Genomic DNA, 16,561 nt, shown 5'->3' on the forward strand with positions numbered 1-16,561 from the left:
ACAAAATCCTTGCTCCTCTGCACTCGGTGACAAAGTTTCTACTGACTTCAGCAGTGATAGGGTTTCAGTCCTGAAACTGCAGGATCTGAATGGACTTTGCAAAAGAAATAGTTTCTGATCCTGCATCACCCAGGCCAGGAGGCCTCAGCCAGAGTCTGTGCATCAGCCCCAAACCCTGAGCTCGATCTTCAGCAGTTTTTTTCAGAGGGGATATCAACTCTGACTCAAAGGCCTCAAGGCACCCCAGTCCCGGGTTAGCTGGAGCTTTTTAAGTCTCCCACTTTTCAGGCTCACCTTCCTGACCCCAGATAACTCTCCTACCTCTTTTATCCTGAGATAAGGGGGATATCAGTTAGGAAACTCTTTTGCCAGAAGGAAAAGCACATTCAGAGGAACCAGGGCCATGAAAACCATCTCCCAGTCTGTGCTTCAGCCATGCAGCATCTTACTGTGGCATGGCCACAGCCAGAGCGGTGACTTCGTGGGTGCACATTGCAGCCACCCAAACCTGGGCCCTTCTTTCTCTGCCCCATTCACTTCCTCCAGCCATGGCTGGAGGGGAGGCAGAGGGAGGAACACACCGGCTCTGATGGGAGTCTAGATCCACCTAAAGCCCAGTGGTCAGCTGTCCTTCTTCAGTGTGAAAGACCCATGTTCAGCTGCCGTCCCCGTTACAGACATGGCCCTGTAGAGAGAGACGCAGTGTGGTTCAAGCTCTGGGGCCAGACTTAGCCCCCATCACTGAACCCACTGCCATGGGAGGACTGCAAACGCAGCTCACACATGCACCCGACCTTGATCTGGGCAAAACTACAGCAAGCAGTGCGGCTGCAAGAGCACCATGTCCCACGGTCCTGGAGAGCTCTCTGGAGAGGTCCCCCACCATGATACTGCTGCTCCATCCCCTGCATCTCCCACCCAGCCCCTGCCCCATGCATGGGGTTAGCAACAGGGCTGCTCACGAGTGAGCGTCGGACCACAGGACAGACAGACCTACAGCCCTGGGCACGGTCGCTCCCAGCAAACAGCTCGTTGTGAGCTCCTCACTCCCTTCTCCCCAGCTGCACCCTGACTTTCCAGTTGCAGCTGGGTTTAGCAGCCAGCACAGACACACAGAGTCCTTTATCTGGGGTTATATTTCAGCGTCCCAAAGTCTGGAGCCCTTGAAGTGCTGGTTGGATACTCCTGCCTCCCTATTTATACTCCTCTGCCCTGCCGGAGCCAGCTTTGCCTTCCCCTGCCCTGCTATCTCACAAAAACATTGTTACAAAATAAGCACAGGTCCTGGAGCTATGAACAGGTCTTTATTTGTTGAGGTTTCTTTTTTTTTTCCCTCCCTTTCTTCCCTTTGAATGAAATTCCTGCCAGCTCTAAGAGAGAGAGAGAGGGAAAGAGTAGAAAGTTTAACTCCTCCCATTGGAGTGTCTCACGCCCCTGCCCAGCCCTTGAAACCCAATAACCAAGATCATTCAACAATGCCTTCCCTTCCCTGGCTGCATCCTTACCACACTCTGACCTGCAGGAGATACCCTGCCCACTGCGTGCAAGGCAGCGGAATCGCTCCCCTGCATCCAGCTGAGCTCCGGGGTCAGAGCGAGCCGGCGGCACCTCGCGCAGTCCCCGCGGCTGCAGCCAAGGCGAGGATGGACAAGCTCTTCTTCTGGGGCATTCTTCTGGCCTCCTCTGCCCGCTTCCAGGCGGTGTCTGCAGAGCAAGGTGCTGCGCCCTCGTGCCCACCCCAGTGCCACTGTGAAGAGGATGGCATCATGCTCTCGGTGGATTGCTCTGAGCTGGGGCTTTCAGAGGTCCCTGCCAACCTGAGCCCTCTAACAGCTTACCTGTAAGTACAGCCCTTGCTGTTTCTTTTGCAACGCTTTCTCTGGACTCCTTCGGCAGCTGCAGCTTTCCTCCAGCTTGGAAGTTTGTGCCACATTTTCCTGAAATTAAATTTCCTCTGGAAATTAGAAACAAAACAAAACAACAACAAAAAAGGCAGCTATTACTCCAGGACCTGCCAAGCTAAGCCAGCTCCCCCTCCTCCCCGCGCCCCTCTGCAAATGCTGTTTATATTGCGATGTTATGCATGCTTTGCTTCTTGATTACAGTGGATCAGAGGAGCTGATTTGCTGGGTAGATTCTGATTGTCTGAGAACATAATGGAGTATTTATACTGAGCAATTAGTGCAAACTGCTCTGGGATCCTTCTGTCAAACATTTCAATACCTGTGATAACTCATGGCGTTTGGGGGTTTGGGTTGAGCTGGCCACCAGCGGTGTCCAAGTTGCCTCTTTAAAATGAATATTAAAGTCTTATAAGGGGGCTTTGGTAGGTTGTTGTGTTTTTTTTAATTTAAAAATTCTTAATTATCTGAATGTTTCCCATCCTTTTTGGTATTAATACCGTAAAGGGTTAAACTACCACAGGGACTGGTGGTTTCCTTTCTAGCCCCAGAGATGGTCTCAGTGGTGCCATCTGACTAGTGATGATAGAGGATGTCCCCAGGGTGAGCAGGGGACTCTGTGGAAGCATCTCAGGGTTTGACCAGGAGAGTAAACACCTCTCTCAGGGAGACAAGTTGGCCCTGGCATGCGCTGGGGAAGATGCTCGGTCTGTTTATTCGCAGAAAGTGCTGCAGCCACCAACTTCAGCTGTGTGGCAGATAGGCTGGTAAGGACCTTGGCTTTCCCGGCTAGGAATGCAGCTAAGGTGCTGCCAAGGGAAGCCGTGTGTACCACAACCGTTGAGGACAACTGGTAGCCCCCAGGCAGTGCTGGGGACATTCATTTTGTGGTCATAGTGCTGAGAAGGTGCTTGTGTCCAGGGGTGGCATACAGACCATGTTGCTGGTTTTCTGGTGTTCGTGGATTGTCCTGAGATGCGGTTACTCAACTGTTAAAGCTAAGTACCACAACCCATTCAGGAAGGGCTTTGCAAAGCCAGGTTGAAGCTGCCACAGCTGGATAAGAGCTTCTCTGCTCCTCCTGCTTGCCTGAGGAGCACATAGCTTTGTCTTGTGCCAACCATTGGATGGCCAGAGCTGTACTGGACCAGCTGAGAAAGAAATATGACAGGAAAGGATGATTTTCACTGGAGAGCATGAAAGATGGGAGAAATGTGTAATCAAGCTGTATTTCCCTGGGAGAGGGAACCACAGAGCACTTGTCACATGAGGTGTGTGTGATATAGGGCTATCCCCTCTGCACACACCCTGGGGCTAAGTTTGGAGCCAGCTGCCTATGACTGAAAAGTCACTACAGCTCTTGAGCATGTCTTGATGGAGGTGGTTAAAAACATGTGGGCTGTAAGCGTGGGAGGCTGCAGAGTTTTGCAGCACTGATGCTACTGCGAGGACAAGCAGCAGCCCTGTCAGGCACCCACTCCACCTTTGCAGTCATCGCAAAACGGGGCACCCGTGGCTCTGACTCTGCAGAGAACATGCCGCCCGTCATCTCCGCAGCATTGTCCCTTGGGCTGGGAGCCGCAGAGAGCTCCACTGCATGAACCAAGGGACATCTCGATGTTAAACGGTTCTCATTGCCACATTTACCCTGACCATGGTGGTCGGAGCAGGGACACAGAGCCCTGGGCTACAGATCCCTTGTGTATGGAGCCCAACGGGCAGGCCCTTAGAGATGCCCTTGGCCGGTGCGGCAGGTGACTCTGCGGCTGCTTCTGGCAGAGGTCTGGATTTCGCTGGGACTCGGTCTTCGGGACAGCCCTGCAGTAGCCGCCGCTTTGGGAGCGTGTCCAGCCCTTTGGCCACGGCTGCGCTCTCTCCCGTGGGCTGACACCGGCCGGCTTCACTCGCACGGTGGCGCCAACGACAGCCGTTTGCCGGGGATGCACCGGCAGTGCCACCTCCCCTGCCCAACACCGTGCAGGAAAAGCCAGGCTGGAGGGACCCTACGGGTGCAAAATCCATGGGGTCGAGCCAGGGAGGTGTTGGAGGGTCCAGAGTCTTCCTCCTCCCCTTAGCGCTGGACCTATTCGGGGAAAAACAGCATGTTTGCTGCCTATCCATTAAACACTGCTGGTGAGTTAACAAATAAGATGTAACAGAGGTAGGAAGGCAGGATGAACTGGGAACTATTGGAGGAGGACTGGGGGGCTGGGGTTTCTCCCTGTTTCTGTCACTACTTTCTTGGGCTACCTTCAGCAAGTCATGTAAGGTTAGTTTCTGTTATAAGGTGTGCAGTCGGGGCTGGTTTTTCAAAGCAAATCAGCATAAATTTTGTAGAAAGTACGGATATTGGAGAGAGATCTAAGCTCTTCATGTAAATTCAGGCTTTAAATCCACATTCAGATATGTAAAGAAATGCCTAGGTTTTTTTGGAGAGCTGCAAGTGCTGAAAAGCAAGCCCTGTAATGGCAACGAGGAGTATGGAGCTGAAGGGCAGCTGCTCCCAAAACTTTCCGGCTCCTTTGCTCCATGCCCTGTCTTCTAAGCAAATTACTGGTACTCCTTTCTGTAAAGAGCAGGACTCCCTCAGGTGCAAAATAAAGGATCCTCGTAATAACCTCTGATTAGACACTGCCTCACCACTAATGAGCTCACATTCATGCCCCATCCTGACAATGCTGTGCCTCTGCAGTGCCTGTCTCTCTCCGAGAACCCTGTCCTTGCTCACTCTCACATCTCCCTGAACTTGAACCATATCCCAGCCATCCAAAACCAAGCTTTTCCAATGGCGGCATCATTGGTGAGCTTGCAGCTGTGGTCAGGGAGATGGGAGAGAAGCAAGTCACCTCTTCCCAGGGGCACCTCTCCAGTAGGCACTTAGACACGCTGGTGTCTCTTCGGCAGCCCTGAAGAAAGCCCAGGCAGCCAGCTTAGCTGGGGGTTGTCCATGTTAGGAGACAGGTCCCTGCTGTCTGCATTGCTCCTGCAGGCAGCTGAACTCCATCAGGGCTCATGCTGGCTCTAACAGCCCATTTCTCTGGAGCAGCACAGATCATCCTGCCTGGCTCATCACACAGGGGCTGGCAAAGAGCTTCTTAGTGCATGACATATTTGGGGGGGTGAACAGTGTCTTAGCCTGGCCTTAGAGTCCAGCCATGAAACACTAAAGGTCAGCACACCTTCTCCTATTCAGCTACGTCCAACCGAAAAGAGTTGAGCTATTCAGAGAGCAGATTTAACCTTTAGCTGATAAGCCAGTAAGTCCTGACAGCAGTGTGTCAAATATCACATCTCTGTTTTCCACGGCCAGCACCATATGTAGGAGAGTTGCTTTTGGGGCTGGCAACAGAGATGGACTGGATCTCTCTGGAGAGGACAGCAGCAACCTGAGAGTGCACAAGGAGATTGGAGCTGCAAAGGGGAATGTTCCTGTGCAGCAGAGATGAGAGTGCGCAAAGGGGCACAGGGCAGGATGGGAAAATGGGAAGAGCTGCTTGGTATTCAGAGTATTAGCTTAGCTTCAATCCCTGGCACCACTGCAAACTCTGCGTATGACCTGGCTGAGCAGCCCCACCTCAGATTCCCCAGGGTATGGAAATGCCACATCGCATGGGCTGGGGGAGTTCAGTCCCCAGCTGTCCCCATGCCCATCACCCACTGCCTGAGCACTGGGAACAGGGCTGTGGTGGGGTGCAGGTGCTCAGCGCAGCCCTCTGCCCCAGGATGGCATCGTCACCCCCCTCTGCCCCCTGGCAAGGGGGACTGATGGCAATGCTGGGGGGGTGAAGGGATACTCTCAATTTGCTGAGGTTGCGCCTGTTTCACCAAAAAAAGTGACAACATGTTGCTAGTGCCTGCCAGGTCCCTCCTAGGGACACACTGGCCTGTCCAACCATAGCTAGCAGGAAATAGGGGGCTCAAAGAAATGGAGTGCCTGTACTCAGCAGGGGACACCCTCCGTAGTACCCACAGATGGAAAGGAACAGCAGTAGCGTCAAGGCCACGCATTCAGGTCAGCTGGCCAGACAGCACACACACACCCTGGCCAATCTGCGCATGTATAGGTTGGAAATTACACATCTCGCAGTGCCTTATCCCCAGCCTGGACTAAGGGGACACGGGGAGGAACTGGAAGGATTGGCCAGAATCATAAAATATCTTAGGCAGGAAGACATGTCTGGAGGTCTCTGATCCACTCAAAACAGTTCCAGCTTGTGAGGTTGGTCAGGACCTTGTCCAGTAGGGTTTTGAGTATCTCTAAGATCCCCTCACCCTTTTCCCATTTTTGACCATCCTCATGGGAAATGTTTTTCTTAATATCTAATTGCAATTTCCCATGTTCCAGCTTGTGCCCATTACCTCTCATCCTTCCCCTGCACAACTCCAAGAAGAGTTTGGCTCCATCTTCTCTACACCCTCCCAGTCAGTAGTTAAAGCAATAACATTCCCCCATTTCTCCTTCTCTTGTGAAGACTGATCAAATCTACTTGTATGAGCAGTGCATGGGACACGGGTGGAGCAAGGAGTATTGCAATGTGGAAGAGGGGAGCACGCAGGGTAATGGGGATACTGCAGTGGAAGTGATAAGGGTGAAGGACACAAACCTGTAGGATACAAGACATCAGGAGCACCATGGCTCAAAGCTCAGCTGGAGGAGCCATCCCCTCCTTCCCCAGGGTCCCAGGTCCCCACAGCACCGTGGAGGGGTCAGGCTCTACCCCTGCTCTGTGTCCCATCGCCAGAAGCATTGGTGACCGCTGTGTCCTTGTCCCAGGCCGCATGCACACCTTGCAGTGAAGCCAGGCAGCCACTGCACAGCTCACTGCATGCAATGCTGTTGCTCTGTCCTGGAAAGCCAGCAAAGACCTGGGGCACAAGACAGGTGATGGGGTTGCCGGGCTGTTGCTGTCACAGCAGGATTTGGGGGAAGAAAGAGCAGCAGAGAGTCTGGCTGCTCCTGGATATACCAGGCATCTCAGGAGGCTGCCCTGAGACAGAAAGCTTCTCATTCCCCACGCTGTTTCCGTTGAGGTGAACGGGATCAGGAGCTCTCAGGGCTGTTCTCGCCTTGCAGAGACATTTTGAGCCATTGCCTGGAATTTAGCATCCCACTGGAAGTCTGGGGGTCCCACATCACCCATACTCTCCTCTGAGCTACCCTCTGGGATCAGGTGTGACACGGACTTGTGGTAAGGATCTGCAGGAGGCAGGGATGCTCTGACATGAAGTCAGGCATGTCCCTGGTCATAGAATGCTGCATCCAGTGCAGGGAAAGAGTGAGTGGAAGATGCCTCTTTCTTGATATTTGCATTTTCTAAGCAGCCACAAAACTCTGGGTAGGTGAGGCAGCAAGGTTTGAAGGCTGGTTACAGAGCCCCAGCTGACGCACGGAGCAAGACAAGCAGCAATGCTGAAGGCAGCTTCCCTCAGCCCGAACCCCCCCCAACTGTCTGCCCCAGAGTCTGCCTCTCTGCAGCCCCCACCTTGGGAAAAAGGAGGACAGGCCCCCACCACAGCCCCCCTAAGATGGAAAGCTCCCCAAGAGCTGCCAGAGGAGCCAGGGCATGAGTAGAGGGGTAGGTCTGCTGGCTGAACCTGTAGGAGCATGGAGCCTGGGCAGGCATTGCAGCTGTGGTGGGGGGTGTTGGGGTTGAAGGGATGGCTGGGCTTGCAGGGGGCTGGCAAGGAGATGGGATCTCCTGCAGGGATGACAGGGTCCTCTGTGTGCCTTTGGGTATTAGGTGACAGTCACACACCCTGGGGAGACAGAGGGAGCAGCCAAAAATGCAGAGGGCATAAAATCCCAATGCAAAGTGTAAATTAAGTCCTTCCTGGGGGGCATCCCTGCTCTCCTGCCCCAGGTAATTTTGCAAAGAGCAGTGAGTCACCATCCTGTGGCTGATGCTTGCCCAGTGCCAGGACTCATCCACAGCCTCTCCCTCATGCCATGGTCACCACAGGAGCCCCAGCATTGCACCAGGACCCATCCAAACACACCACAAAGGTGCAGACTCACCCCAAAGAGCTCCCAGACCCTTCCACTTCTCAAGCCATGATAGAGCACAGGATTTCCAAAGCCACCCCCAGATCCTTGTGGCCAGACTGATACACTAAGGGCTGGCTCTCTGCTTGATCTTCTTCCCTGCTGGAAGACTAATGGGAAATGCCAACTCCTGCCCCATACGGTCAGAAGTCCACAGTCTCGTCCTCGGAAATGCCTACCATGCCTGGGAGAATGGCAGCCATAGCAGGAGCAAGGGGAAACGTTTATGAGCTTGGGGTCCCAGATGTGGGAGATAAGGCTGGTGAGAGGCATTAGAAGAGCCTAGGCTCTGACACACACACTGCAGTGGTTTCATGGGTTTGTGTTCACCATTTAACAGCTTTGAAGCACTTTTTTTTTTTTCACCCCTAAAATATCAGGGATAATGAGAGTTTCCCACCTTCAGGGATTTGGTTTCCTCCAAAGTGACCCTACAAAAACCATCCGCAGACCCTGCTGACTCCATACAGACGCTCCACAAGGACACAGGCGTGTTCTGCATCCTTATTGCATCCTTGCCAGCAGGATTTCAAGGGGGCTTTAAGGTCAGGCCACCTGGGGTCAACTCCAATTACCCAGCACCCCGATCACCACCTCAGGGTCTCCGGTGGCTGACGGTAGGTTTTTGCTGCCATGTTGCTCCCGTGGCGGAACATTAATGAAAGCCGACACCTTGGGATACCCAATTAGGCTGGGCCAAACCAAGATCTGCCTAAGTCCCAGGTATCTGGGAGAGCTGCTGGTAATGGGTCCAACACTGACTCTGGCTGGTGTTTCCCTTCTGGAGAAGGCAGATGAAAGCTAACCAGAGGCAGTGTAATTCCTGCCCCTGTGCTCCCCAGCCTGTAATGAGGAGAAAACCAAACTGAGCAGGTTTGGGATCGGGCACAGCTTGGGAATGGCTTGTAAGAGAAACTGAAAAGCAACGTGGAAAAGCCACAGCTACTGAGCATGTGCTTCCAAATGGCCTTTTGTGTCCCCTAGGCATCGCGTAACTCTCACCCCAGACAACAGCTGAAATTTCCCGGTCCCTTGGCCCACGGCAGTGCTCAGAGCACTGCTGGTTTAGCAGTCAGGGAGCAGAGGACCTTCATCCCTGCATTACTGTCATGAGCCTGAGGCTCAGGGCAGAGCAGTGGGAACATGCTGAACCCCCCAGCGAGCAGCCAAAGTAGTGGTGAGGGAGCCAGTGTCCCGGTGGGATTGGCAGTGCTCAGAGCAAAGCCAGAATTGCAGGACCATTAACAGTGAGGTCAGTCCTAGAGCTGCCTGAAGAGCACATTTGGTGGGATGATTTTCCAAGCAGTATGTCATTTCATTGAAATGGAAAAGCTTAATGAAAATGGATTGGTGTTCATGGGACTGTGAATGGGAGAAATGTAGTAACAAGTTGAGTCAAGAGAGATTATTTCAATGTTTTCACTTCATGGTGGCTTTTTTAAAAAGTTCCCATTTACATATTTTCACCTGCTGGTGTTACATTTACCCATAGGCGATTTAATATTCACATTGCAGATGCAAAGCATCTTGATGTTTCTAAAACACAATATATTGATTTTTTTGTTCTATACTAAATATTGACATGTTGGCTCTTTCTTCTGGGTTCAAGGGAAAGGAAATATTGAAGTCTCTGAATTTCCAGTGAGGTGAAGCTTTCAGGTTCATCACAGCTCTTCCTATGTCCTCCTGCCTCGCCATCTCCCAGTCCCCTTCTCTGCCATTTTACCTCTTGATATCGTGAGCTAGAAACGCTTTCGGTCCAGCAGTGTTTTGCTTTACTTGGCTGCTGCTGTCCTAATGTAAGTACTGTTGGGATTCACGGGATGCTGTGCTCTCCAGAGAGTGGCTGGTCCACGAACAAGGTTTGCAGCCCCCAAATTCTTCCAGCTACGACAGGCGGTGCTGCTGGGAGGGTGGAGGGCTGTGGCTTTAATACCACAGGTCATGGCTGAGACCTGCCCAAGATTTCAGTTCAAAAGGAAAGAGTCATCCTTTGCAGGGCTGTTCAGAAGTGGCAGCAGGGTGTCTGGGGCACTGGATGTGAGATGTCCACGTCTTGGTGGGGCACTGTCTGAGTAGGGCTGCAGGAGGTGAGATGCAGGATCTGCCGATCCCAAAGGCAACAACTGGTGCCCAGGTCTCTCTACGGGAGAGGGAGCAGCCAGACCTTTACTGCACTTGCTTCACAGCTGGCAGCGAGCGCTGCGTTCCCTGGCAAGAAGGGAGCAGGTGTACGGACGAGGAGCGCGGTGGGGAAGGCAGCACAGCGGAGTGGTTAGAGCAAACGTGCACAGGGATGGGGCTGTGCTCTGGGGTGGATAGCCGCATGTGACTGCCAGCCAGCCTCCTCCCTCCTCCTTCACTCTGCAACCACAACCAGGGCAGCTTGGTTGGGACAGGAGGAGTCCAGTCCCTCCTGCTCGCGCTTTGAGGGATGCCCCAGTCCTGGTCCCATCTGTCGGAGTGAGAGAGGCTGGGCAGCAGCAGGCACGCCGTGTCTGCCTGCTCCCTTCCAGCTGGCACTGCAGGGAGCCTGGGTGGGAGGGAGCTGCTGGTCACCCGCCACGTGCTCTGGACTTCAGCCGCAGCAGGCTGGTCCTTGCTCACATCCCATCCCACTTTGCCTTTCCACCATGCCTGAGAGTACCGGCCGCAGCAGAGCCCAGCTTTCTGCAACGTTGTGCACTTCCACTGCAAACGCCTTCCTCCATCCTCCCCCCTCTCCTCCCTGCCCGCCCCCCAGGCTAAGTAATATGCCACAGCCTCCCCTCTCTCCCTCCCTTCCTTGAAGAATAAGCTCATAAATCTGCCTAGGGCAATGAAAACACTGAGCTCATGGCCCTTAGATCTGTGCGGGAGGAGCTCTAGCTGGCGATTAAAGGAGTTTAGGGTTTTCTTTGAAAAGCTCTTTGATTTTGGCAGAGGCTCTGGTGCCAAAAGGCAGCAATGGAGCTGCAAATGCCTCTCCCCCTCTGCACCTGCCTGGGTCAGGGAGCAGCAGGAGGGTGGAGGAGGGAAAAGGAAGCGTGGCGCTTCCCAGCTCACTGTGGTGGGGGCTGAGGGACCCCCATCACCCCCTCTCAGGGGGGGAAGCACCCTCTGCCAAGAGCAGCACAGTGGGTGCTGCTGCCTTTGAGCCCAGACACTGCAGCCAGGGTGCCAAAATGCCTCCACTGCTGTGGAACAAGGTGCTCCCCCAGGGTCGTTCTTTGGAGGAGCTGGGCCGGGTCTCAGCGAACCAGCCGCCCATGGGACAGATGGATGCTCCTTCTCTTGGCTGCTCTGAGACAGCTCAGAAGGCATCCGACATGGGCCAGGCTCCTTGGGGACCCTGAAACGGGAACATGAGCCACCTTCATGCACCACAGGGAAATAGCTCTGAGTGGAGAAAGGGGTGCCAAGGGCAGCCCAATGCTGAGCTCCCTGCAGGCAGCACAGGGTCCTGCCTGGGTGGCAGGGAGCCAGGAGAGGCTGTGGGGAGCCAGAGAGGAGCTGGGGCCAGGACAGGGATCACCACAGCAGTGTTCTGAAAAGTGGTGGGAAGGGATAGGGGAGGACTGTCAGGGCTGGGAGGAGCCTGAGGTCTTGGAAAAGGACTTGAGTTTGGTAGGAGCTGAAGAGAGATCAGAAACAGCCCTCACGAAGAAGAGCAGGACCAAGCACAAGGATCTAGTGTTGCAGCCAAGTCAAAACAGAGCCAGGCTCCAGCCTGAGTGGAGGCAGGAGCTGTGCCAGTGGTGAGGAGCAAGGGGAGGACACGGCGAAGCTCAGGTGGTGCCTCCAGTCTTGCAGGGATGCGACAAGGATCTGGGAAGGGGTAATGCAAAACCTTTCCCAGATCCACCAGTACAGACTTTGCTGACAGTGATGAAGGAGGGCAGCTCTCCAGTCTCCTCCCCTCCATGGGATGACAGAGGAATCTCCCAAGGTATCAGCAGCTCTCTGTCTCCATTTGCCTTGTTTGCAGTCCTTTCTGTAGCTGTTTAAACCTCTTTGAAGGATTTGGAAATGAAAAGCAGCCCCCATGGGAGTGGAGCAAGTCAGACACACCTGTAAGGGTAGGACCTGCTCAAGGGACCTGCTGTCTCTTCTTGTGAGCAGCCACAGGTCCCACTACAAAGACACCCTGGGGAGACAGGATAGTTTCCAGCACTGAACATCCCCATGGGGCACCAATTAGTAACATTCCCTTTTGTTCAAAGGGAAGGTGAAGCCCAAGCACTGCGCGTCATCCCATCAGGGTTGCGCATGCCGCGGTGGGAACCGCAGGGGTGGAAGGGGAGCGGAAACATGGTCTCCTCTGCCAAGTAAGGGGTGGGAGAGCAGCGGGGTGCACGCATGGGAGCATGGAGAGCTGTTGGGAGGATGCTCCACACACATGTGTTGAAAGGTTTTGTAACATGACACTGAGCCCTGAAGACCACCGACACCTGGGACACTCCCCCTGCCCAGTGCCACCTCCCAGCGCCGGCAGTGCCTTGTGCGTGGAGCAGTGAGTTGAGCCAAGGCCACAGTGGCTGCTGGCAGTGTGATGGTGTGGCCAAGCACCAGGGATCTCGGGGACTTGCAGGATCTGAAGGCACAAATCACCTTCCCAAGGAGGTTATCTGGTATAGGAATGACTCTGGGTGTAATTGCATCTTGCAACTTCAAGAGAAATCTCAATTCTGGGCATTTCTTAACCTTAGTAAAGCAAACTTTCATCTTTGCGTGCATGAAACCAGCAGGAAATGCATTTGCACTTTTAGACAGAAATTCATCTTCTATCTTTCCCAGACGACATGAAAAGAAATTCTGGTTGCAGGGAACAATCTCTGCAATTTTGCTTTACCCCTGTTTTTGCAGCTGCACACCTGGCAGCGTCCCCACTGGCTTCCCAGTACCCGGGAGCTGAGAAAGGCAATAGCTGTGTGAGCATTTTGTTGATGTCCCAAGCAGCACTCTGCGTCAGTCTGACTATGGATGTGAAAACAGTGCTTCTGCTGCTGCTCAGTCAAGCATCTCCCAAGGGAAGAGTGAGGTGCAGATGCACGTAGCTGCACTGTAAGGCTTTCTTCTCCCTGTACATAGGGGCATGGGAATTGTCAGATATTGCCGCAAGCTGTTGTCCCAGATATTGTCCCAAGGCTCTGTCCCCAGACTGGGAGGTCACCTGCCTGAGCAGCGTGTGCCCCAGGTACCAAAGGACAGAGACTTACCTTTAGGGTCAGGCGTGTGGTATTTGCAGAACCAAAGGTATCACAACTAAGACAGGCCCTTGATTATAGGTGCAGGTAAGACTTTTACTGTTGCACTAATTTCCTGTGGCAATGAGTTCCACAGATTAATGAGGTGCTTGTTGCACAGAGCAGTTTTACATGTGCATGCGGGGCTTTACTGAGCGCAGGGGCAGCCTTGCTATACATGCTGTCCTTAACTTCTCTTCAGCTCAGGGCCAAAACAGCAGGTTCTTGTGCTGCAGGTTGTGTTTGCAGCTGCAGTCCTGCCCAGGGAAGTGCCTGTCGGTTAAGGTATTGTTGTGCTTTCATGTGGTGTAAGACAGCGCAAGATTTATTAGTGACAAAAGCATGAATGTTGGAAGCCTTGATTTATTGAAGGGGGAGAGGAAACGTGTTGCAGCCCATGCTGGTTAGTGTGGTGCATCTAAGATGAGCTAGTACACGCTGTGAAAATGGCCCTGCTCCTCCATGAGGTGCTCTGGCTCATCTGGTGATAACATGAGGTAGACCCACTCCTTTTTAGGGGACAACTTTCCACTGACCGTCTTGCAGATGCTTTGAGGAAAGGGCTTCTCCTAGAAGGAGGGACACAAAGACTCAGACTTTTGCGAACAGACAGGTGCCCCATGAGGTTTGGCTCCCTTGTATGGTGGCGGTGGGAGATACAGAGGACTGGAGTGCAGCATGAGAAACCTGGACTGTTTTCCAGCTCTGTCTCAGCCTTATGGTTTACCCCAAACAAGTCCTCTCCTTTTCCTGTGCCTCAGTCTCCCTATCTTTAAAGCACTACTAATAAACCCTTCTCTAATGCGCTTTGAGATCAACTGATTAAAACAGTGCTATAGAAGAGCTGGAGACTCTCAGCACTTCTCAGACACGTCTGGACCTCTCGAGCTAAAATACCTTTTAAAAGTTTATTAAAAAATTCTTGAGCTTTATATTTGCTCAGCCACAACATGAAGAAAAGCAATACTAAACTCTCAGATTTGTAGCCTGCCTTTCATGTCCACTGACCTCATCACTCCTTGCTTACGGATGCAGCCACAAGTCAGTGCAGCTACTGAAATACTCCTCTGGAGCCGCATCCAGCAGCTGTTTAAAAGCTCGTGGGCAGCACTGGCAAACTCCGTAGAGGAAGTGAACCCAGCTGGTAAACTGCAGCTTGGCCAGAGCTTCTGTAAACCCCAGTTCTTTAATCTAATCTGTTTTCTATAGGAAGCTATGTTGCTTTTAGCATATTTCTTCCTGAACGTATGGGGGTAAATAACAGCTATTCCAGCTCTTTGGCTAAACCAAAAAAGGAGGGGAAAGATTGGCATGGGTTAAACAAATAGATTTTTTTTTCCAGGTTTCCCATGCAATTAAAACTAAACCAAACCAAACCAAACCAAAACATGTTTGCTCTGGGTATCCCTGAAACATTTAGCTTTGACCCAAAAAAGAATACTTGGTTTCATTTTTTAGTTACCTGAAAATCTTTAAACCCTTTTAAAAAAAGATCTTACAATGAAATGGCTCACCATCTCCCCCTCTTCTTTTTTCAGTAGAGCATAATTTTTCTGTGAATTTACTTTTGACCAAAACATTGTGGTTTCTGCCTGACCTGGAAAGTCACTCAGCTGAGCTTGTGCCGTCACTTGTTTTTCCTTTCAACACCGTTTCTGTCTTTTGACCTCCCACTGTACAGGCACACGGGTCTCACGGGAGCATCATCCTCATCCCAGGGCTGCACTGACTTTCCAGGGAGACTAGAGAGTGGCTGGGAGAGGGGAGGAAAAAATCCACGAAGGCTCCTTTTGGCTTCAGAGAGCTCCTCTGGATCTTCTGACTATCTCTGGCTACTGCCAAGGCACCTTCGAAACACCTTTGAAACATCTCCAGCATGTTGGGCACCGTGACTGGGCTGGAGGGGAAATCCACATTCCCTTTGAAGTCTGGATACTTGAGCAGTCTTAGAATTATAGGGCTGTAATATACAGGAATGTGTGGGGCTGTAATTGTGACTTAGATCCTTGGATGAAAGGTGCTATGTACATACAAAAGGTATTATTATTATTGCTATTATTATTACTATTATTATTACTATTATTATTATTATAGGGCTGCAATATGTGGATTGGAGATGAAAGTAGCACCAAAAGATCCTGAAATACGAGATGTGTCTTAAGGAAATTTCAGCTTGGAATTAGGTTTTGTCTACATGGGGGAAGCAGAGCCGGCTGGCTCCCCTGCACTGGCAGCTCTGGGGCTTTTATGGAAGAAGTCCTGTATGCAGACATGATTCCTGAATCCAAGTTGCTCTGATTCTCAGAAGGTTGTCTCCAGGAGGAGCTATTCCAGAGCAGTTTTTGCAGAAAAAACGACATCAGACATTTTCACCATTCTTTCTGAGACACTCTGCTGCCAGGCAGACTGTAGCCGTCACAAAGTCAGTCCCTGGCGCTTGAGCTGTCCAGTATGAGAAGTACGGGAACCGGTGACTCTTAGCAGGGTTTTAGAGGCTGGGGTGGAAACTGGAGCACAGTGTCGCTGAGCAGCAGAGAGAGCTTGTGTGCGCATTGATCCTCCTGCACTCCGGCAGAGACAGGGCCAGATCCAGCATCCCGAGCTCATCGTCCTCTTTCCAGCCATCAATCACATCTCTCCCTGCACAGCCTGGGAGCAGAGCACGAAGGAAGACAGGGATCAGCTTTGATCCTTCACAGGGTCTGTGGCTCTGCACAGCCTTTGCCATCAACCTCAAGTTGTTGCTCCTGCCCTGTTCTGCACTCACATTTCATTAACAAGGGGGGACTTAAGCAAAGCCAGGCGCTGAAGTAGGACTCCCCATGACAGCACCCGTGGTGATTTTCTCCTGTGTCTCAGGCTCTGCAAAGCATCAGGTTTCACCCTAGCATGCAGCTCTAGCTGCCTCTCCTGGGGAAGGTTGGGGGAGGATTTAATCTGCTCTGATTTCCATCAGCTTTGAAAGCCCAAGCACAATCAGCTTGAGTTTTTCCACTGACTTCAAAGATTTTGGGAAAAGGCCTTGGCTCTCCTGCTTCAGGGGCTATCACCTTATGAGAGTGCAGAGGCAGGTCTGCACTCAGCTGGTCTTGCTGAAGAGCTGAACCAGAGGCACAGGAGGCAGGTGGAGGTGGGAAGGACTACTTTGCTAGAACTGGACCCCTCCCTGAAGGAGGCTTTCTCCTTCCCTGAGTAGCAATGCTGGCTCTGGCTGGCACAGGCTAGACCTGATGTGGCACTGGGATCTAGCTGCAGCTCCAGAGGGAACCAAATCTACCCTGTTGGACCTGGTCCCTGGAGCAGGCCAGGGAGCAGACTGAACTGACTGCACCGATGCACCCAGAGACTCCTTTCAAGCATCCAGGCCTCCATTCTCCTGCAGTGTTCCATGA

At 52.4% G+C, this 16,561-nt stretch overlaps 1 protein-coding gene across 1 annotated transcript in view; it reads left to right on the top strand.

Annotated features, from left to right (window-relative positions):
• Positions 1 to 1,359: 1,359 nt before the first annotated feature.
• The window catches only part of LGR6 (leucine rich repeat containing G protein-coupled receptor 6), a 144,270-nt gene continuing 129,068 nt past the window's right edge, over positions 1,360 to 16,561 (top strand). The window contains exon 1 of the mRNA XM_075174545.1: positions 1,360 to 1,840. Coding sequence (XP_075030646.1) covers positions 1,476 to 1,840 — 365 coding nt within the window. The 5' untranslated portion in view covers positions 1,360 to 1,475. The remainder of the gene's footprint in view (positions 1,841 to 16,561) is intronic.

This window comes from Calonectris borealis, chromosome 26 (genome assembly GCF_964195595.1).
Source record: "Calonectris borealis chromosome 26, bCalBor7.hap1.2, whole genome shotgun sequence".
NCBI classification, from domain to species: domain Eukaryota; kingdom Metazoa; phylum Chordata; class Aves; order Procellariiformes; family Procellariidae; genus Calonectris; species Calonectris borealis.